The sequence below is a fragment of the Capsicum annuum genome, chromosome 6, assembly GCF_002878395.1.
Source record: "Capsicum annuum cultivar UCD-10X-F1 chromosome 6, UCD10Xv1.1, whole genome shotgun sequence".
Lineage (NCBI taxonomy): Eukaryota > Viridiplantae > Streptophyta > Magnoliopsida > Solanales > Solanaceae > Capsicum > Capsicum annuum.
Genome location: NC_061116.1, coordinates 218,152,338 through 218,173,550, shown reverse-complemented (window position 1 = coordinate 218,173,550; position 21,213 = coordinate 218,152,338). Strand labels below are relative to the sequence as shown.

At 31.4% G+C, this 21,213-nt stretch overlaps 3 protein-coding genes and 1 non-coding gene across 6 annotated transcripts; 2 read left to right on the top strand and 2 right to left on the bottom strand.

Moving 5' to 3' along the window:
- Positions 1–4,418: 4,418 nt before the first annotated feature.
- On the top strand, positions 4,419–7,485 carry LOC107875709 (protein ETHYLENE INSENSITIVE 3). The gene is made up of 2 exons (XM_047414026.1): positions 4,419–4,566; positions 5,127–7,485. The coding sequence occupies exon 2, from the start codon at positions 5,257–5,259 to the stop codon at positions 7,099–7,101; it is 1,845 nt and encodes a 614-aa protein (XP_047269982.1). The 5' UTR covers positions 4,419–4,566; positions 5,127–5,256; the 3' UTR covers positions 7,102–7,485.
- A 5,185-nt stretch (positions 7,486–12,670) lies between these two features.
- Positions 12,671–12,742, bottom strand: TRNAC-GCA. The gene has a single exon. It is a non-coding gene; the product is annotated as a tRNA-Cys (tRNA).
- A 612-nt stretch (positions 12,743–13,354) lies between these two features.
- On the bottom strand, positions 13,355–15,557 carry LOC107874662 (glucan endo-1,3-beta-glucosidase 14). Its single transcript, XM_016721421.2, has 3 exons — positions 15,432–15,557; positions 14,116–15,134; positions 13,355–13,624 (listed from the first exon to the last, which is right to left on the bottom strand). The coding sequence occupies exons 1-3, from the start codon at positions 15,478–15,480 to the stop codon at positions 13,535–13,537; spliced, it is 1,158 nt and encodes a 385-aa protein (XP_016576907.1). The 5' UTR covers positions 15,481–15,557; the 3' UTR covers positions 13,355–13,534.
- A 1,878-nt stretch (positions 15,558–17,435) lies between these two features.
- Positions 17,436–20,818, top strand: LOC107875708 (sm-like protein LSM8). 3 transcript variants are annotated; one of them, XM_047414025.1, is made up of 7 exons: positions 17,549–17,584; positions 17,896–17,966; positions 18,779–18,872; positions 18,970–19,010; positions 19,089–19,163; positions 20,220–20,272; positions 20,378–20,818. In XM_047414025.1, exons 3-7 carry the CDS (start codon positions 18,836–18,838, stop codon positions 20,466–20,468), a joined length of 297 nt encoding a protein of 98 aa, XP_047269981.1. In that variant the 5' UTR covers positions 17,549–17,584; positions 17,896–17,966; positions 18,779–18,835; the 3' UTR covers positions 20,469–20,818. The 3 variants fall into 3 exon arrangements, with proteins under 3 accessions (XP_047269979.1, XP_047269980.1, XP_047269981.1); XM_047414023.1 differs by lacking the exon at positions 17,896–17,966 and having other exon boundaries at positions 17,436–17,584; XM_047414024.1 differs by lacking the exon at positions 17,896–17,966 and having other exon boundaries at positions 17,526–17,640.
- The last annotated feature ends 395 nt before the right edge of the window (positions 20,819–21,213 follow it).

The window sequence follows — 21,213 nt, the reverse complement described above, 5'->3', positions numbered from 1 at the left end:
ATAATATATATATAGATTCTATTTATGTATCATTATTTCATAATTGACATATTTGTAGTTTTTAAGTATAATTACTACTAACAGAAAAAAAGGAAAAAAATAATTAGATTGTAAACTTTTAAAATAATAAATATTTGAGACAATTATTTTTAAAAGACGGGACATATAACTTGAGAAAAAACTTTTGTTATACGCATTATCCTAGAAAAGGTTAAACCAGATGAATCTATTGTGTACAGTCTTACCTTACATTTCTGACAGAGGCTATTTCCATGACTTAGACATACGTTTTTATACCCTTTTGAGAAGACATTAATTAGGGAGGGTTTCGATTATTTTACCCTTACTTATATGATATAATCTCTTTTCATTAATATTTATTCCATTTATGTATCATCATTTCATAAGTAATGTGTTTATAGTTTTTAATTATAATTAATAGTAATAAGAGAAAAAAAAAAGTAGAAATGTTAATTTGATTGTAAACTTCTAAAATAATAAATATGTGAGACAATTATTTTTAAAAGATACAATATATAATTTGAGATAAAAAAAAAAGGACAATTCGGTACATTAAAGCTTCTACTAATGATTTGGGAAAGGATCAATTCATAAAAGTCTATTGCACGCCAACTGCCTTGCGATTTCATCATAGATTATTTTTCACAACTTAAATTCATGATTACAAATTCATAAAATGCTTTGAACAATAATTATATGATATAATCTATTCTCATTAATTTTTATTCTATATATCATTATTTCATAATTAATGTGTTTGTAGTTTTTAAGTACAATTAATACTAAGAGAAAAAAAAGGAAAAATATTAATTTGATTGTAAACTTCTAAAATAATAAATATTTGAGATAATTATTTTTAAAAACACGATATATAATTTGAACCGAGAAAAGATAATTCAATGCATTAAAATTTTCACAATGCAGTAATTTGGAAAAGAATCATATATGATCTGTTATACGTCAGTTATCTTATATTTCTATTAGAGATTATTTTTCACAACTTAAATTCATGATTACAAATCCATAAAATGCTTTTAACTATAAGTTATATTTTTTTTATATCCTTTTGAGAAAATATAAATCAGGAAGGTTTTCGATTATTTTACCTTATAAGTTATATGATATAATCTCTTCCCATTAATGTTTATTCTATATATCATTATTTCATAATTGACGTGTTTGTAGTTTTTAAGTACAATTACTACTAAGAGAAAAAAAAGGAAAAATATTAATTTGATTGTAAACTTCTAAAATAATAAATATTTGAGATAATTATTTTTTAAAAAACACGATATATAATTTAAACCAAGAAAAGAAAATTCAAAGCATTAAAATTTTCGCAATGCAGTAATTTGGAAAAGGATCATATATGATCGGTTATACGTAAGTTATCTTATATTTCTATTAGAGATTATTTTTCACAACTTAAATTCACGATTATAAATCCATAAAATGCTTTTAACTATAAGTTATATTTTTTCTTATATCCTTTTGAGAAAATATAAATCAGGAAGGGTTTCGATTATTTTACCTTATAAGTTATATGATATAATCTCTTCTCATTAATGTTTATTCTATATATCATTATTTCATAATTGACGTGTTTCTAGTTTTTAAGTACAATTACTACTAAGAGAAAAAAAGGAAAAATATTAATTTGATTGTAAACTTCTAAAATAATAAATATTTGAGATAATTATTTTTTAAAAAACACGATATATAATTTGAACCGAAAAAAGATAATTCAATGCATTAAAATTTTCGCAATGCAGTAATTTGGAAAAGGATGATCTGTTATACGTCAGTTATCTTATATTTCTATTAGAGATTATTTTTCAGAACTTAAATTCATGATTACAAATCTATAAAATGCTTTTAACCATAAGTTATATTTTTTTTATATCCTTTTGAGAAAATATAAATCAGGAAGGGTTTCGATTATTTTACCTTATAAGTTATATGATATAATCTCTTCTCAGTAATGTTTATTCTATATATCATTATTTCATAATTGATGTGTTTGTAGTTTTTAAGTATTATTACTACTAAGAGAAAAAAAGGAAAAATATTAATTTGATTGTAAACTTCTAAAATAATAAATATTTGAGATAATTATTTTTTAAAAAACATGATATATAATTTGAACCGAGAAAATATAATTCAATGCATTAAAATTTTTGCAATGCAGTAATTTGGAAAAGGATGATCTGTTATACGTCAGTTATCTTATATTTCTATTAGAGATTATTTTTCACAACTTAAATTCATGATTACAAATCCATAAAATGCTTTTAACGATAGGTTATATGTTTTTTTATATCCTTTTGAGAAAATATAAATCAGGAAGAGTTTCGATTATTTTACCTTATAAGTTATATGGTATAATCTCTTCTCATTAATGTTTATTCTATATATCGTTATTTCATAATTGATGTGTTTGTAGTTTTTAAGTATAATTACTACTAAGAGTAAAAAAGTGAAAATATTAGTTTGATTGTAAACTTCTAAAATAATAAATATTTGAGATAATTATTTTTTAAAAACACGATATATAATTTGAACCGAAAAAAGATAATTCAATGCATTAAAATTTTCGCAATGTAGTAATTTGGACAAGGATCATATATTATCTATTATACGTCAGTTATCTTATATTTCTATTAGAGGTTATTTTTCACAACTTAAATTCATGATTACAAATCCATAAAATGCTTTTAACTATAAGTTATATTTTTTTTATATCCTTTTGAGAAAATATAAATCAGGAAGAGTTTCGATTATTTTACATTATAAGTTATATGATATAATCTCTTCTCATTAATGTTTATTCTATATATCATTATTTCATAATTGATGTGTTTGTAGTTTTTAAGTATAATTACTACTAAGAGAAAAAAAGGAAAAATATTAATTTGATAGTAAGCTTCTAAAATAATAAATATTTGAGATAATTATTTTTTAAAAAATACGATATATAATTTAAACCAAGAAAAGATAATTCAATGCATTAAAATTTTTGCAATGCAGTAATTTGAAAAAGGATCATATACGATTTGTTATACGTCAATTATCTTATATTTCTATTTGAGATTATTTCTCACAACTTAAATTCATGATTACAAATTCATAAAATGCTTTTAACTATAAGTTATATTTTTTTTTATATCCTTTTGAGAAAATATAAATCAGGAAGGTTTTCGATTATTTTACCTTATAAGTTATATGATATAATCTCTTCTCATTAATGTTTATTCTATATATCATTATTTCATAATTGATGTGTTTGTAGTTTTTAAGTATAATTACTACTAAGAGAAAAAAAGGAAAAATATTAATTTGATTGTAAACTTCTAAAATAATAAATATTTGAGATAATTATTTTTTAAAAACACGATATATAATTTGAACCGAGAAAAGATAATTTAATGCATTAAAATTTTCACAATGCAGTAATTTGGAAAAGAATCATATATGATCCGTTATACGTCAGTTATCTTATATTTCTATTAGAGATTATTTTTCACAACTTAAATTCATGATTACAAATTCATAAAATGCTTTTAACTATAAGTTATATTTTTTTTAATATCCTTTTGAGAAAATATAAATCAGGAAGGGTTTCGATTATTTTACCTTATAAGTTATATGATATAATCTCCTCATTAATTTTTATTCTATATATCATTATTTCATAATTGATGTGTTTGTAGTTTTTAAGTATAATTACTACTAAGAGAAAAAAAGGAAAAATATTAATTTGATTATAAACTTCTAAAATAATAAATATTTGAGATAATTATTTTTTAAAAAGTATGATATATAATTTGAACCAAAAAAAGATAATTTAATACATTAAAATTTTCATAATGTAGTAATTTAGAAAAGGATCTTATATGATCTGTTATACGTCAGTTATCTTATATTTCTATTTGAGATTATTTTTCACAAACTTAAATTCGTGACATTGTGTTCACAACAGGTGGAATAATTCCCTTGTCTCCCCCATCCATCCAAGAAGATAAAAATCCATAAATAAATAAATAAAATAAAAAGCAAAACAAACAGAAGAAAAAAGTTAATTGGCTTGGCTTTAACCAAAGAGCCGACAATTTTAATCTCCCAATACATTTTCCACCGTCAACAATAGTATTTCCTCCGTCCGTTTCATTTTATTCGTTCAAAATTAAAATTATATATTAATTAAAAAATAAATAATAATATAATTATTTTATCTTAGTAATTTTATTAAATTATATTTTTATTTTAATAAAAAAAGATTGATATTAAAAGTAAAAAAAAGAATTATTTTATTTTAATTAATAAAAAATAACAGATAATATCGTGTAAAATGAGAAAGAGGCGTAATAGGAATATTAGTGCTCACTACTGTACAAAACTTCATTATTAAATTTGTATTATTAGTACTATAACTTCCCCCCACCTTCTCCTTTTCTCTATTAGTCTAAAAGGATCAATTATTCTCTAACCATTATTCCAATAGTAACAGAGCTTTTGGAAGCAAAAAAAAAAAAGAGTAGTACTGAGGTATTCTTCTTCTTCCTCTGTACAACTATTTCTTGAAAATATTTGTTGTTACATAGTAAAGTTGAGATCTTTCCTGAAATTTGGTATTGTTTTTTAATATGGGGTTTTTTCTGTTATTACTATAATTGTGTTTGATCTTTGGATTTGATGTAAAGATTTGAGCTTTTACTTCAAGATTGGATTTTTATGTGTTTTTTGGTGTCCTTGATTTTGTTGAATATGATTTTTGTTTTCTTTCCATTTTGTTGAATTAGATATATAGTTAGGTAAGTTACATGAATATTTGATATTTTAGATTTAGAAAAGTATGCAAAATTCTTGAATTTTTGTGGGAAATAGCTTGTACAGTATTTTTGTTGACCTTCCAAGAAAGTGGGATGCCTAAGAAAATCTTACTCTTTCTCATTTGTGCACATTTATGCTTCTTTTGATGATTGGTGTGTTCTTACAGATTTTTGATTGAACTTCACTTGTTTATTGTGATATTTACTTGTTTATTATTTTGTGTGATTTTAGTTCTGGAAATGTTTAGTTAGATTTTCTTGTTTTCCTATTTGCAGGCTCATGTAATTTGATTGACTTCAATTGATTCTGCTCTGAATATTGGAAGAAGATAGAATAACCTGTGGAATTTGGGTATTTGTTGCTTAGTCCTGTTGCATCTTTTCGGGTGATTCGCTTGCTTTCAAGATGATGATGTTTGAGGAAATGGGGTTCTGTGGCGATCTTGATTTCTTCCCTGCTCCGCTAAAGGAAGTGGAAGTGGTTGCGCCACAGAATCAGATTGAGCCGGATTCTGGGGTGGATGATGATTATAGTGATGAGGAGATTGATGTGGATGAGTTGGAGAGGAGAGTGTGGAGGTACAAGATGAAGCTAAAAAGGCGGAAAGAAATGAGTAGAAGTAAGGAAGGTGTTGATCATGCAAAACAACGTCAGTCGCAGGAGCAGGCGAGGAGGAAGAAGATGTCAAGGGCGCAGGATGGGATCTTGAAGTACATGTTGAAAATGATGGAAGTTTGTAAAGCTCAGGGTTTTGTTTATGGGATCATTCCGGAGAAAGGCAAGCCGGTTAGTGGGGCATCTGATAATCTTAGGGAGTGGTGGAAGGATAAAGTGAGGTTTGATCGAAATGGTCCTGCAGCCCTAGCCAAATATCAAGCTGATCATGCCATCCCAGGCATGAACGAGGGGTCCAATCCAGTTGGTCCTACCCCTCACACCTTGCAGGAGCTGCAAGATACCACCCTTGGTTCGTTATTATCAGCTTTGATGCAACACTGTGATCCTCCTCAGAGAAGATTTCCATTGGAGAAAGGTGTTCCACCACCATGGTGGCCCACCGGACAGGAGGATTGGTGGCCTCAATTGGGTTTGCAGAAGGACCAAGGTTCTCTACCTTATAAGAAACCTCATGATCTGAAGAAGGCGTGGAAGGTTGGTGTCCTCACTGCAGTGATCAAGCACATGTTCCCCGATATTGCTAAAATCCGCAAGTTGGTAAGGCAGTCAAAGTGCTTGCAGGATAAGATGACCGCCAAGGAAAGTGCAACTTGGCTTGCCATCATCAGTCAAGAGGAAGCTTTAGCCCGAGAACTTTATCCGAATCGCTGTCCACCTTTGTCCTCAGCTGTTGGTAGTGGAAATTTCATGCTGAATGACAGCAGTGAGTATGATGTTGAAGGTGCTCAAGATGAGTCTGTCTTTGATGTTCGTGAGCAAAAACCAAACCATCTCAATTTGTTGAACATCAGTGTTGAGAGATTCAAGGAAGCGATGCCTCTTCAGCAACAATCTCATCCAAACAAGGATGAACTGATCACCAACTTAGATTTCAGTCTGAAGAGGAAGCATGTCATTGAACCGACTGTGACGATGGATCAAAAGATCTATACATGCGAGTTTCTTCAATGTCCTCACAATGAACTTCGCCATGGTTTTCAGGACAGATCTTCCAGAGACAATCATCAATTTTCTTGCCCTTACAGCAGTTCTCCCCGGTTTGGAGTTTCAAACTTTCAGATTAATGAAGTCAAGCCGGTTGTCTTCCCTCAACAATATATCCATCCTAAGTTTGCTGCTCTGCCGGTTAATCAGGGTCCACCTTCCTTTGATCTATCTGGTATAGGAGTTCCTGAAGACGGGCAAAAGATGATTAACGAGCTTATGTCATCGTATGATTGTAATGTACAAGGAACCAGAGGACTAAATACGGGGAATAATGCATTGACCAAAGAACAGCCTCATCAACAACCTCGTGTTGTCCAACATGACAATTACCTGCTCAGCCAAGGGATAATGGAAGCAAATATCTTCAAAGACACTAATATTTCCGCGACTCAGTCTATGCTCCAACAAGGCGACCTGTTCGATCAATCCAAGCCTTTAAATCCATCTATCAATGCAGGCTCCAATGATAGTTTCCATTTCATGTTTGGGTCTCCATTCAACTTACACACTGCCAATTACAACGAAAACCTGCCTGGCATTGGATACGACGCCACACCAAAGCAAGATGCCCCTATTTGGTATTAGCCAGGAGATTGTTGATGTGTATATCATCAAGTAGTCAGTTTTGGCTTCACAGATATAGCATTTTCCGATGGGAAAAAGATCCCATGTACACTCGTCTGCTTTTTCGGAAATCGCCTATAGTCCTCTTAGTTCTGTTGTTTCCATTTACCATCTGTGGTAAAAATTGAAGAACTGGGCATGGTGTAACAAACACCTTGCAATATTTGCCAATGTTTTTTATAGGACATGTAGATATATCTTAATAAATAAGTTTCTGTTTCATCATAGCCAGTTTTATCAGTCTGTATAAACTGTTGAATTTATGGGCTGTGGGTTGTACTTGTTCTCAAGATTGTTGAATTTGAAGTTTGTTGCCAAAGTTATATAAAGATGTGTTTTCTTCTATGATCTATTTTAGCTTCTTAGTTAACAGGCACCTCATGTTGTTTTAGCATTATCCATTAACAGTTTAATTTGCAATGCAATATCAATATAATTTTTCAATGGAGTGCAAGGGGTTCTTTCTTTTCATAACCGTGTTATTCGGGTCAGTTTGTATTGCATCTCGATTAATCCCAAAGAATACCTGTCACCTCCCATTAGCACAGATATCGGGTAATCGCATGCAACGGTGTGACTCAGTGAGATGAGAATAATGAAGTTTACGTTCAAATTTCAATAAATATTAAATTCATAATTTCAAAAGTAAAATGGATTTAGCACCAAAAATCAAAAGATTGAATTCATCAAACAAATCTTGATTCCTCCTCTTTTTTTTTTTCTTGAATAAGAACATACTCTCCACTTCCAACAACCCACCACCCCATCCCTCAACCCCCACCCAAACAAAGAATTAATAAATTAATAAGTATAATAATTAATTTTAAAACCTTCATGCTTCCCCCACCCTCCAACTCCCATCCTACCAAATAAATAAATAAATAAAAGATGAGGGACATTAAAAAAAAATTAAATGAACCAATAAGACAAAGACCATGTGAAAGAGTAGACGTGATAATTATTATTCTTAGGCCTCGTTTGGTTGGTAACAAGTTATATTGAAATTATTGTTTCACTCTCTATATTAAATAATTATTACACTATAATTTCGAAATTTTATTTTCAATCAAATATGATATAAATTCATCTAATGATAATTTCAAGATTAATTATCTTTTATCTCTCGTATCAAATACTTTGTTTATTAATTTAAGAAGAAAAACTTCATTAGCTGTCTACTTCACATTCAATTTTGTTACGATCGACTTTATTTTTATTTTGAATTCATTTTTTCTTTTCCATTAAAGATTCGAAAGGATTTGAAACATAAAGTGCAAAAAATAGCATTTGACATTTATGAGTAAGTCATTAGGTTTGCTTAATTAATATTCCCGTAAATAATAATTGTAGTTGACATATTTATTCAACTAATGTTATCCTTAAGAATCAAAGAGATACTGAAAATGAAAGCTGAAATAGGAAATCATTTGACTTAGAAACCTAATTAAAAGCTTCAATGCATATTAATATAATCCTACATAATGCGGATCTCATTTTAAAAAGTCAAACTAGAAATTTTTATTTTATATAATTTGGTAGTTGATGCCCTTAAAAATAGTCTCTGACAGAAATGTAAGGTAAGATTAGTATAATATATTCTTGTGGTGGAACCTTTTTCAAATCCTGCGCAAGGCGAAAATTTTAGTGCAAACTGTCTCTTTTCTTTTTAGTAGTTGATACAAGAAAATGACCTATGAGCGAAAGGGTAGCCTGAGAGGAAATTTTTTTTTACTAGTTTGTATCGATGTTACTCGTGTAGGACTTCTTTTTAACTCAATAATTTAGTGGACTCAATTCTTACATATGGGTCGATAAATTTTGGATCTGTGAAATAAAAAGAAGTTTATCCCACCAAAAACAAAGAAATAAAAAGAAGTTTAACACAATTAACGTAAATTGTGTGAGACGGAAAATAAAGAATTAATTAGATAGTAAAGTAAATTTCAGGAAAATACTAAATGTCATGTAATATAAAAGAATCTCAAAGTGACTAAAATCATGTTCTCTTTTTGGTGAACAATTTTTCCCTTATTAAAGGTATCAAATTCTGAAAATGATTTTACAAGGAAACATTTTCTCATATATAAAAAATGATTTAAGCTAAATATTTTTTCAAAAACATTTTCTATCATATCAAACATAGTGAAATGCTATGAGAAAAATTGAACTTTGTCATCTTTGTATGAACAAACTATAGTTCTTGAAAACTACAGGGTTGGTGTGGCGATTCAGCACCTCACCCCTTGAGTAAGAGGTTGGGGTTCGATCCCCACCTCTGGTGACCAGTTCCCTACCGCTTAGTGCGCTGACAGTAGGAACAGAGGATTAGTCTCACGGCTACCGATTGTGGGGACCTTGAGAAATAAAAAAAAAATATAGTTCTTGAAAATTGTCCTTTTGAACAATGTTAGGCTCAGATATATATGTTGTTTCTGAAACCGTTAGATTGCAATCTACGTTTTGGTAAATTATTGCAAACCTTGAGACAATAATTTAGTATATTTGCTTGTAAGATTAAACAATATATATAAAAGAATATATATTGTTTAATCTTACAAGCAAAAATACTAAATTATCGTCTCAGGGTTTGCAGTAATTTATCAAAACGTAGATTGCAATCTAACGTTTTCGCATAAATGTATAATCTGATTAAAAGAAATAATCTTTAGATCGTGATCCAAAAGATCTATACTCTATAAGTTGTTAGCGCAAACAAAAACCATTTACTAAATAATCATACAAAAAACAAACTACCGACTAAAATTTCATCATAAATCTAAATAAGTCAAAACCTCAAAACAAATATCAATCGCGGAATATAAAAAGAACAAAAGAGTGGTCACAAAGACTTTGGGAGGCACAAATTTAGAATGTGAAGCATCAATTTTTGTCAAGGAACATGTAGGGTTAACAGTAAATTGACTTGTCTTTATGCACCTAATCTAAATACATATGAACCTGGACATTTTTTAATTCAACAGATCCAATAACAAAATTACAAGAAACACTTCCATTTACACAGATCAATAAATAAATAAATAAGTATTTAATTGAAAAGGTAGTATCCAAGACAAATTCAGTGTATATACAACTAGTATATGCTAGAAACTGTCTCAAAAATACTTGACAGTTTTTGTTGATAGGCTAAATGGCTTAATCATATTATATTTTAAAAAAGACATATTTTCAGTTAATTAATCTCATAGCACTGCGATGAAAAAAGTAACTGTAATATAATAATATGATTATTAAAATATGTATATGTGATGTGGCGAATCGCGATTAGTTAACGCCTTATGCTAAGAATATTTAAATAAAATATTAACGATTAGTACTATTTGTTTGTGTTATAGGCTTTAGGTTCTGGTTTCAGTTATCTAGTTTATCAGTTATTTTCTTGAAAAACACATTTTTCTGTTATACAAAATCCTATGGAGAAATAAAATAAATAAAAATAAGAAAGAGGAAAAAAAGAAAATTTCAGAAATTACAATTTGATTTTTTCTCCGAAGATAGATAGTATAAATGATTATTGATTTATTTGAAACAAGGATATTAATTTCTTAGATGGCATTATATGTGTTGAATACAAGACTTTTAATTTATTGAAATAGTATACGTACATAATACACATCATTGGTACAAATTACAATAATAACTTCAAAAATTTCTATTGGTAGAAAATAAAAGAATTTTTCTCCTTTTCTACCTATAAATCTGTTTTTAAAAGATAAATATATGTACATTTCTTTTGATTTACGAATGTCACAAGTATTTATTATATAAATTTTTTATAACAATTTCATGCATGAAAACTTCCCTGAATTTTCAAACGTGACAACACAAGAATCAATATCGAAATAAGTTTTATTTCACAATAATAATTAAACTAATTCCCCAAGTGAAAAACAAAATACGAATTTTCATTCAAAAAAAGAAAAGTAAGAAAAAAACAAAACTAAAAACAAATTAAACGTCTCAATTTTTATGATGTTAATTCAATTTATAAAAATTAGATATTAAACATGATTCACACAGAAGGTTATAATGACTTCAAGTGATTGGAAAAGAAAAACAGGTTATATATATATATATTTATGTATGTATGTATGTATGTATTTGTTTTGCCAATATAGGAATTGTTGATATCCATTCAATTTTTTTTTAGTGAAACACTTAATAAGTTTTAGAATTATTGGTGTCCGGCCAAAAACAGAAATCGTTCGTGTTGACATTAGTTGCTTACCTACAATTTAAACGATAATTTCTTATCATATTATTTGACTTCATTTCTATTAAAATTTAAAAGTCTTAACTAATTATTCTATCTACCCAATATTCCCAAAACTTTAAAAAATATAGTGTAGAGATATTTTGTGTATACCCTCTTTTTCTTTTTTCTTTTCTCTCTTCAAATTGGCAGAAATGCAAGGTAAGGTTGTATACAATAAACCCTTATGATTCGGTCCTTCTCGAACCTCATGCTTAGCGAGAGCTTTAGTACGTTGAATAATTGGAGAGCGGATAAAAGATATTCACCTTCTAGTCGTATTTTTTAGTACTTGTCAAGGGTATATATTCAGTAAATGATAAGCGTGTAATCAACATATTATACAACAGTGATCATACTAGTTTAAAGTGTAAAAAGAAGAGTTAAGAGCTTTTGTTGTGAACTTGGCTACATTGTTCATAGACACTACCAGTTCTGTACGTTAGCAACAAGATATTCTTCATGAATGGCATTGTATGCCTAGTCAAAAGCCCAATATATCCATTAGCCCATAACCTTATTTTCATGTGCCAAAAGTTTCAACCAAGCATATTATTGTGTATAAAACAAGAGTAAATGAAAAAAAAAGACAAATTTCCATTCTCTTCTTTAATATGAACTAACAAGAGAATCTTAGTTTAGTTGGTTGGATATTTGATTTTTCATCTTGTTGATGAGAGTTTGATATCGCGATTTCCTACCTTGTAAACCCTTTTATGAACCAAGAAGTTCTAGTTCTAGGTAGAAAGATTACAAATTCAAGGACATTTAAGTCCACATCTCTGTCTTTTAATTATCATAGCACGGGCGGGACAGATATGTTTACGACCATAAGTTTTGGAGGCACGCATCGTTGGCACTTCAACCAGCGTTTCTGGCAAAAGAACATGCATGGCTTGTTGTCTTTTGTCTTTGAACATCTAATTGTCCATGCATCTTGGCATTATGCAATAATTAACCCGATTTCAATTAAAATATTTTTAACAATGATGAAAGATTGTGATTTAATATTCTAACTGAGTTACTCTTTTCGTTTATCATATGATAGTTGAATTTGATTCAAAATAGTAATATTTAGTTTTTTGAAATTTATTTAGCAATCTTCAAGAAATTTAATTAAATATATTGTGGTAGAATGTGAAGATGTGATTACAAAAATACGACGAGTACTTTGGTGAAAATGAAAAAATTTCTTATACCTAATGATTCACAGAATGATAAATTTCACATAGCAAAATAAAACATATAAATTTAAAAAGAAGGGCCCAACCGGATTCGAACCGGTGACCTCTTCATCTGCAGTCCAATGCTCTACCACTGAACTATGGACCCATTCGTGAAAGTAGCTCAATGTTTTTTATTTTAGTATGTGTTTCTCACTTTTGGTCAGTCATTACAGGTAAGTAATTTTTTTCATTTTGCTCGGACTCTTCGAAAAGGTCAACGGGTGCGTGTCGGACAATAGACAAGGCTACAACATCAAAAATAAAGAGTCCGCACAATTTAGATTATTCATTGTCCATTTCTCTCTCTAGTTTGAGGTAAAAAACAGAGACAAAGTAACAAGGGAAAATGTTCCACTATCTTTCATTTTGTAAGGTGATGTTCGACTCAGCATAAAGTTTAAGAAAAGAAAGAAAAAACTTTTCATATATTAAAAGTCCATGTAGAACTTGTTATTTTAAGTATGTTATGCAAGTGTTATAACTATTAAAGTTTGTCATCGATGTTAGTAAGACTTTTAAATCTAAAAAGATGACATTATGTAATTGTTTTGAAAGATAGTTTTGAAACACATTTGGTCAATTGATTTATGTGATGTTATATGTATTGTGGAAGCAAATACCCTTCATGAAATCAACCAACTATACTGAATTTCAAAATTCAACTCCATTTTGTAAGAGAATGGATGTCTAATATGTTGGATCTGTATAGACATTCTTACATTTTTCTACTTATTATTGAATTTCAAGTCCTTATAATTGGCTATGAAGTATGGCTAATTCTTTTATACAAAAGATAGTGACTTTCATAAAATTGGACAATCAGAGCTCCCAACGTTGTAATTGATTTATACAAGACAAATGAACGCGTTATGATTTCATGAGCTAAATTTTTGTGTGGTCACAAGGCTAAAAATTGAGTTAGCACTAGTGCACTGGCCACAACAATAAACCATCGGAAACTCCAAAATCCGCCTTGTAGTACAAAGTCCTGTATCCAAAAAAAAATGAAGAATATTAAAAACTACAATAAGTAATAACAACAAGAACAACAATAATAATTGCAAAACCGTCAGCATTTTTTGAAGTGCACAATTTTAGCCTTGAGTCACCCCAAAATAAAGATTGAAGGGTCAGACACGAAAGCTCGACTGAGAAAAGAAGTCAAGTAACGAAACTGATTCTCTAATAGCCTTGTCGAATAGGAGGGGGAGGGCAGTGGCGGAGCCACCTTTGCTCCAGGGGTTCATCCGAACCTTCTTCGACACTGTTTTTATACTATTTTCACATGGTTAAAAATATTTTTTTTTATACATATATAATAGATGTTGAACCCTTTCGACTAGTTCATATATATGTACTTTTAAACCCCTTCAATGAAAATCCTGACTCCGGCACTGGGAGGGCTTGTAATAGACTCTGTAATAATTAAATTAATGCTAACTAACTAAATTTGTTACATAATTTGGAGAAGAAAAATACCTTTGATGCTGAAGAAGGCACAAGTCCTCTAAATCCAATTTTATAAGCTATGCTTCCATCAGCTTTGAATAATCCAAAGTTTCTCTCAGAAGTTGGGCCAGGTTTCTGATTTTCATTAAACAAAGCAAATACATAAGCCCTCATCACCATCTTGGGCCTATGTGGTGTCCCTTTTTTCTTTAACAACAATTTGTGCAAATTCTTATTATAAGTTCTTGCATTTTTCAGATTTGCACCAGCTTCATTCTCATCCCCTTGTGAAGCCCATCCAGTTTCCGAACAAATTACCGGCATTTTCTCGAACCCGGCCTTCTCCAACGCGAAATATGTTGCATCAATCATAGCCGTATACATGTTGTCGTAATGCAACTTGGTTTTTGCATCGTATATACCGCTCGATTTCTCGAATAGTGCATAGTTGAGATCAATGTGACTAGGGTCACTCTTATAGGCCAAGAAAGGGTATGCATTAATGTAAAAAGGTGAACCAATTTGACTGGAGAAATTCAATAGCGGCAACATGTAAGGCAGTATACTTTCTTTAAACACACCAGCTGATGGAGGATATGTGTTGTCAAAAACAGCTTCAGAATGTGGACTTGACACTTCAATTTTGTGTGCTAAGTTCAATTTGTCAAGTGCATTGTACACATTTTTAGCAGCAGGGACTAAAACTTCCCATAGTTCAACATCTCCACCACCAAGAATTTCATTTCCAACTGCTACACCGCGAATTAAGGTATCGGGGAGATAAGGTTGTACGTGTACTTTCACCCATTCAACAGCGCGATCTTCATTCACACTTACGTCCTTGAGGAATTCATTGCCAAGTCCTATGATGATTTGAATTCCTGAACCTTTAAAAGCTGTTAGAACTCCATGATCTGCGTCGTAGATTCTTACATTCTTTATCTTGTTGGCCTGGAGAAGCGTCACAACGCTTTCTGGTGCTGGAATATTGTCTGCTATCCTTCCATAATTTATCCCATACGTACCTGTGAATGCATCAGCCACCAAAACTGTCCAAAAAAATAGATAGATAAATTAATAAGAAAGAACTATTATTACATCTTGCTATATAATTTATGCACGTCGCACCATTCAACTTAGCATATTGGATGTTCTGAAGTAGGTTGGACCCAAGTTGAGTCTACGCGCCAACTTACCATGAATACTTGAACCCCATCGTATTTTCAGAACACCCAACAATTGATGCTAAGTTGACGCGAATTGATTCATCTTAGTACTAGTACTCAAATTATAGTTTGAGATCATATGGCCAATAAAACAAACAACAAAAAAAAATAGCAGAATACCATTAAAGAGAAGAATGAGACAGAGGAATAAAGGCAAGGAGGAAGTCATTTTTATGTTAGTAACATAAAATGTATTCCTTGTTAGTAAATATATGTAACAAAAAATGGCAACCAAACAATAGTAATTGGCATACATACAATGCTTCTTCAATAGGCAAATATGACATAGTTGATAGTCCAAAACAATAAAGATTCCAAACTTTAGTCCATTATGAAAGTCACATGAAAAATTATGATTTCTAGAAGAGGAAAACGTTTTGTTCTAATGTAGTCTTAGAATTTATTCCAACCTTTTCAAAGCAACCATTAATTACTTCCCCCTAAATTATAATGCCTTTACCATGTAGCTTTCTTTCCTTTAACCAAATAAAAAATCTCTATAGAATTAAGGTCCAATGGGGAACATGGCCACTATTTTTTCTCTAGTATCATCAACCCTATCCATGTTGGTAGTTACACATACAATGAGAATAACTTTAAAATGGAGTGTGAGGTTATTTTATATGTAATTTGAGTTTCATATGTTTTCAAGCTATTTGATTTGTGTTATTTGAGTGGAGAATTTTTTTAAAAGAAATCTTTCTACCTCCACGAATTAAAAGTAAGATTTACATATATTTTAACTTTCTCAGACAACATTTATAAAATGAAAATGGGTCAAAAATACTCTTAAACTATTCGAAATAGATAAAAAATACCCTTTATTTATTTTTTGGCTCAAAAATACTCTTCTGTTTGTTTTTTGGCTCAAAAATACCCTCCGTTAATTTTTTGACTCAAAAATACTCTTCTCTCTAACGGAATGTCACCAAACACACCATATAGATTAAAAAAAGTCACTTAATCAGTCCACATCAGCATACACGTGGAAAGTCACTCCATTTAATCCACTTAACAATCAACCTATTTTATTCTATTTAAAAATCCAATCCAATCCATATTCAAAAAATCCAAACCAAGAGGCAAAATTCAATTGTTCAATTTTTTTCCTCATATCATTCCTTTCACCGCCTTATATTTTATTATTTTACATTTTCAAAGTTACGAGACTCACTCGAGCAATTCTTGACCTCATCAACTTGTGGTTGTCCTACATTGCCACTAAACTTTCACTCTCCAAATTCTAATTTTGTCTCTGAATTACCATTCCTCTCACTATAATCAGGTTCCTCATTAGACCAATTCAGATAGGACATCCAATAGCAATTCGAACTCTTAGAAATCGGGTCAACTATTCAAGGATCCAATTGTTTAAGGTCAACCCGATTAAAATTCAATTCATTCAAATCAACAATTTAAGGACCTAATTATTTCCTCATCTTTTGCCTTAATTAATCTGAAATATCAGAACCCATCACATAGAAAATAAACAATCAATTTCTTCAATTTTTTCCTCTTGGGTCAGATTTTCTTTTTAATATGAGTGGGTTGGATCTTTTAAATAATAAAAAAAAGGGTTAATAGTTAGATTGATTAAATGGATTGATTTTTCATTTGTGTATGTTGATGTGGACTGGTCAAGTGACTTTTTTTATTCACGTGGCATGTTTGGTAGCATTTCGTTAGAGAGAAGGGTATTTTTGAGTCAAAAAATTAATGGAGGGATATTTTTGAGGAAAAAAATAAAAATATACTCAAATTTATCTAATATAAAATCAAACAGGTATTTTATATTCTCCTCTTAATCAAATCAACCAAACGTCACAAACAAATATACAACAACAACAACATACCCAGTGTATTCCCACCTAGTGGGGTCTGGGGAGGGTAGAGTGTATGCAGATCATACCACTACCTCAAAAGAAGTAGAGAGGCTGTTTCCGATAAACCCGCGGCTTAGGATCACAAACAAATATATACACTAAATAATCTCATAATTTATTTAATTCCTATATTATTATCCCACATTATACTTCACTGTAGTAACCGTATTTAAATCACCTAAATTGATCTAGGACCACTCTGGGTTAATTTTTCTCCTTTGATGAATCAAATCTCACAATAAATCAAATATTAAGGACCTAAACAAAGTTTACACAAAACTATCAAGGACCACTTGTATAATTTACTGGGTACATACTTTACCGCACAAAGTCTCACTCTCTTCTACTCAGTTTGAGCTTCGATAACTCCTCGACGATTCTTTTTTGCAGGTAAATTAGGGTTCTTCTTCCTCCTTCGGTATTAGCAACAATTTATATTCGCATTTGTAAGCTCTTATATATATTGAATAAAACAATCTCCGACAATATCCGTTTTTTTAATTTTTTTTTTTTTTGTGATAATTATCATGTTATACGGCGGCACAATTATTGTCGGAACAAATTTATGTAATTTAGGTATTATATACTCATTGTAGATCGAACTTAGAAGTACATGTACTGTGCTGGAAATTTAGGGTTTAATATGCAGTGAAGTTAATTTGATTATTTTGTGTGTTTTTTTGGATGAATGTGGTGTCCAGGTCAGCGTTCTTGCACCTAGACTAATTAATTCCACGGGATAACTGACATCTCCGACTAGCAATAGTATCAGGTGACTCTGTCTACGAAGGCTAGAATAGATTGGAAGAATCACCGTAGTGTTTCTTTGTTGGTTTGTGGGTACTCCTGAATGTAATTCGTGTTGTGCATTTAACATTAATTTTAATACAGATGTGTAAAATATTAAAAATCAATAGTTGAAGGGGAGCCTTATATGTGACCAGGAGTTCACGGGTCCAAGCCTTGGAAACAGCCTCAGCCTCTGGCAGAAATGCAAGGTAAGGCTGCGTACAATACACCCTTGTGGTGGTGGAGCCCTTCCCTGGACCCTGCACATAGCGGGAGCTTTAGTGCACCGGGCTGCCCTTTTTAATAGTTCAAGTTTTAAGGCTACCAAACTGTGTTAATCATTCCTTTTTCGGCAGGCCTAAAAGGGATATACAGATAGAACTCAAGAATTCAGCTTTCGTTTTACCGAAAACTAAATTGAAGCTTTTGATCTTGGGATTTGAGAGAAACAAAAAGCATTTAGAAAACTGTCTGATCAAAGGTGGATAAGAAAAAGGGAATTGGAAAATGTCTTTTGTTCAGCAAAAATTGACCTGTGTTTGCATCACTCCATATCTTTTATGAACATAAAAACAAACGTTAATATTATGATAGTTCAAATCACTACTTGATTAGGCTACCTTCGATGAATTGTTTCTTCATAGAAAAATGAGCAAATGCCGCACCGGGAAGTTTAGCCAGCGAATTATTTAATTCCACATAGCTATTTTATTTTCACCTTCTCGCATTATTTGTTATATTAACGTTGCTTTAATTTATTTTAACTTGTGGACTTTCTTTGATGGTTTTGACAAGGTTTAAGCATCAGTTTACCGCGGAAGCTGACAACTGAGATTCTGTTAACGCCGCAACATGTCAGCTGGACTTGGGCTTGAGTCTCTTGTTGATCGTACGTTGCCCTTGTATTTATTTTCTCTGTCTTGCTTTGTGAGATTAGCTCATGTTTAAGAAATAACACTTTGTTTTCTTTCTTTTGGTGTTTCCAGAAACCATCTCAGTTATCACAAATGATGGACGGAATATTGTGGTGAGATATTGCTTGGCTTATGTTGCCAACACTGGATTGGAGACTCTTTATTTTACTGACTAGGTGATTCTTTTTCAGGGAGTTTTGAGAGGATTCGACCAGGCTACAAACTTGATTCTTGATGAATCTCATGAAAGAGTGTATTCAACAAAGGTCCGTCTATGCCCATCTCAGAATGCATTAATCATGTTTAGGCATTTCATTTTAATAGTGGTATTCAGTTTTAAAATTACTTTTGAACGATGTTCTTGAGCCGTTTTTTTTTTTGGGAGATAGCCTCTCTACCTCACCTCTGAGGTAGTGGTACGGGACTGTACACTGTACCTTCCCGTGGCCCCACTTTGTGGAAATACACTGGGTATATTGTTGTTATTAATGTTCGGGATATTGTGGATGTTTGTTTCCATTTGTTGCTTGCAGTTCCCTAGGATTCCTAGTTTATTTGCAAGAATTTTTTCAGTTATTATGTGGCAGTCTAGTTTGTTGCTAGGAGTACTTTTTGAATGCCTAGAAATTTGAATATCCAGGTCCTACTTTCTATCCAAGTAGGTAATAGTCTCATCAAAAATTGCTAAAGAAGTGCAAAGCAACATGCACCTGGCCCGTCTTGTTAAACAGGATTACCGACTATGGGACCTTACTACTATACACTATAAGTATTGGTGTTACTGGGAACAGTTCATTTAGTCGTTCACGCAGTGTAAGAAATTCCCTCATGGTTTCATAATCTAAGAGTTCAAGTGTGAGATTACATCTTGTATTTTGTGCTTTATCTGAAAATCGGGTAATATAATATCCTAATGGGTGGAGTATGGTTTTCCTCCACTTTGACCCGAGGGTCTATCGGAAATAGCCTCTCCACCTCACAAAGGTAGGGGTGAGGTTTGCGTACCTCCTACACTTCCCTGATCTCACCTGTGGGAATTACACTGGTTATATTGCTAGTGATGGAGTATGGTTTACCTGAATGTTGGTCCTGTAGCAGTAGATGTGAAAAAGGTGCTTTGGTATGACCGAAATTGTGTTTCCTAACTAGATATTCATGCTGTACTGGCTTTTTTTTGCATTAAGATTCCTTTTTTTATCATGCTTATAACCCAAAAAGTAAAAAAAAAGATTCTTTTTTCCCTTTTCCAATTATGCTGTGGTTTATTTGCATCATTGTGCTTGGTGTGTGGAGTGCTGCTAATCCTTAGCATTTATGTGCAGGAAGGTGTACAGCAACTCGTGTTAGGTCTTTATATCATAAGGGGGGACAATATGTATGTGTACTGTTCGCTGCCACTTCTTATTTAAGGATGCATATTGTTCGCAAAAAACAAGGATTCGTTTAAGCTCTAACACGTTGTTCTGTTTCATTCTTGTAGAAGCGTCGTTGGGGAATTAGATGAAGATCTGGATAATAACTTGGATATGTCAAAACTGAGAGCACATCCTCTAAAGCCAGTCGTTCACTGACCCACCCGCAACTTGGTGTGAGGTTGTAATTCTGAGAACTGATGGATGGATCAAACATTAGTTTAGTTGAAAGACTTCGGTACAACTATCAAATGAAAACTTCAGACATGTTCTGTAGCTGAGAACACAAACTGTTTTGGTTCGTTAGTCGTTATTATATTTTGTCTTGTATAAGTTTCCTGTTTTGATGTTTGCGGAAGATTTTGAACCTGAGTGGATGAAGTATGAACATCACTTTACATGAACTTTTGTACAACTATCAAATTAGAACTGTTCTGTGGCTAAGAACACAGCAGTTTTACTTCTTTATGCATCATTAATGCTACAGTATCACGTAGCTCTTCTGGTCATATTTGACATGTTTACTTGTATTAAAATTTCTTGCAGTGCTCGACATACATAGTTCCACCGCGGGGGTGGGTGGAAGTTGAGGATGATATAGTTGTTCTACTATTTTGTCGGTAAGAGAGCGTCAAACTGTCATTTATATTTGGGTCAATCAGCAGGTCGCGTTGCTCTGGATTGATGTATAGGCTTCAACTGGAGATTCTTGTGTAAACATTCGAGTTGACAATAGAGTTTTTCACCAGCTGGTGGACTTTAAAATCAAAATTGGTCCTTAATGAATGGGGGTTGGACTATGTTAGTTCTTTCATGTGTATTTCAGGTAATAGAAATAGCGATTAATTTTAGTCAGTTCATATACACCACATAATCGAAGTAGTTATTAATGGTATAGGAAGTG

Excerpts from the sequence above, each read along its gene's own strand:
- LOC107875709 (XM_047414026.1), top strand. The coding sequence starts at position 5,257 with ATGATGATGTTTGAGGAAATGGGGTTCTGTGGCGATCTTGATTTCTTC.
- LOC107875708 (XM_047414023.1), top strand. The coding sequence starts at position 18,836 with ATGTCAGCTGGACTTGGGCTTGAGTCTCTTGTTGATC. Across the intron at positions 19,011-19,088 it reads ATGATGGACGGAATATTGTG|GGAGTTTTGAGAGGATTCGA; the intron begins GTGAGATATTGC and ends ATTCTTTTTCAG. Across the intron at positions 20,273-20,377 it reads ATCATAAGGGGGGACAATAT|AAGCGTCGTTGGGGAATTAG; the intron begins GTATGTGTACTG and ends TCATTCTTGTAG.
- LOC107874662 (XM_016721421.2), bottom strand. The coding sequence starts at position 15,480 with ATGACTTCCTCCTTGCCTTTATTCCTCTGTCTCATTCTTCTCTTTAAT. Across the intron at positions 15,135-15,431 it reads TCTCATTCTTCTCTTTAATG|TTTTGGTGGCTGATGCATTC; the intron begins GTATTCTGCTAT and ends TTTTTTGGACAG. Across the intron at positions 13,625-14,115 it reads TGCCTTCTTCAGCATCAAAG|GACTTTGTACTACAAGGCGG; the intron begins GTATTTTTCTTC and ends TTTTGGATACAG.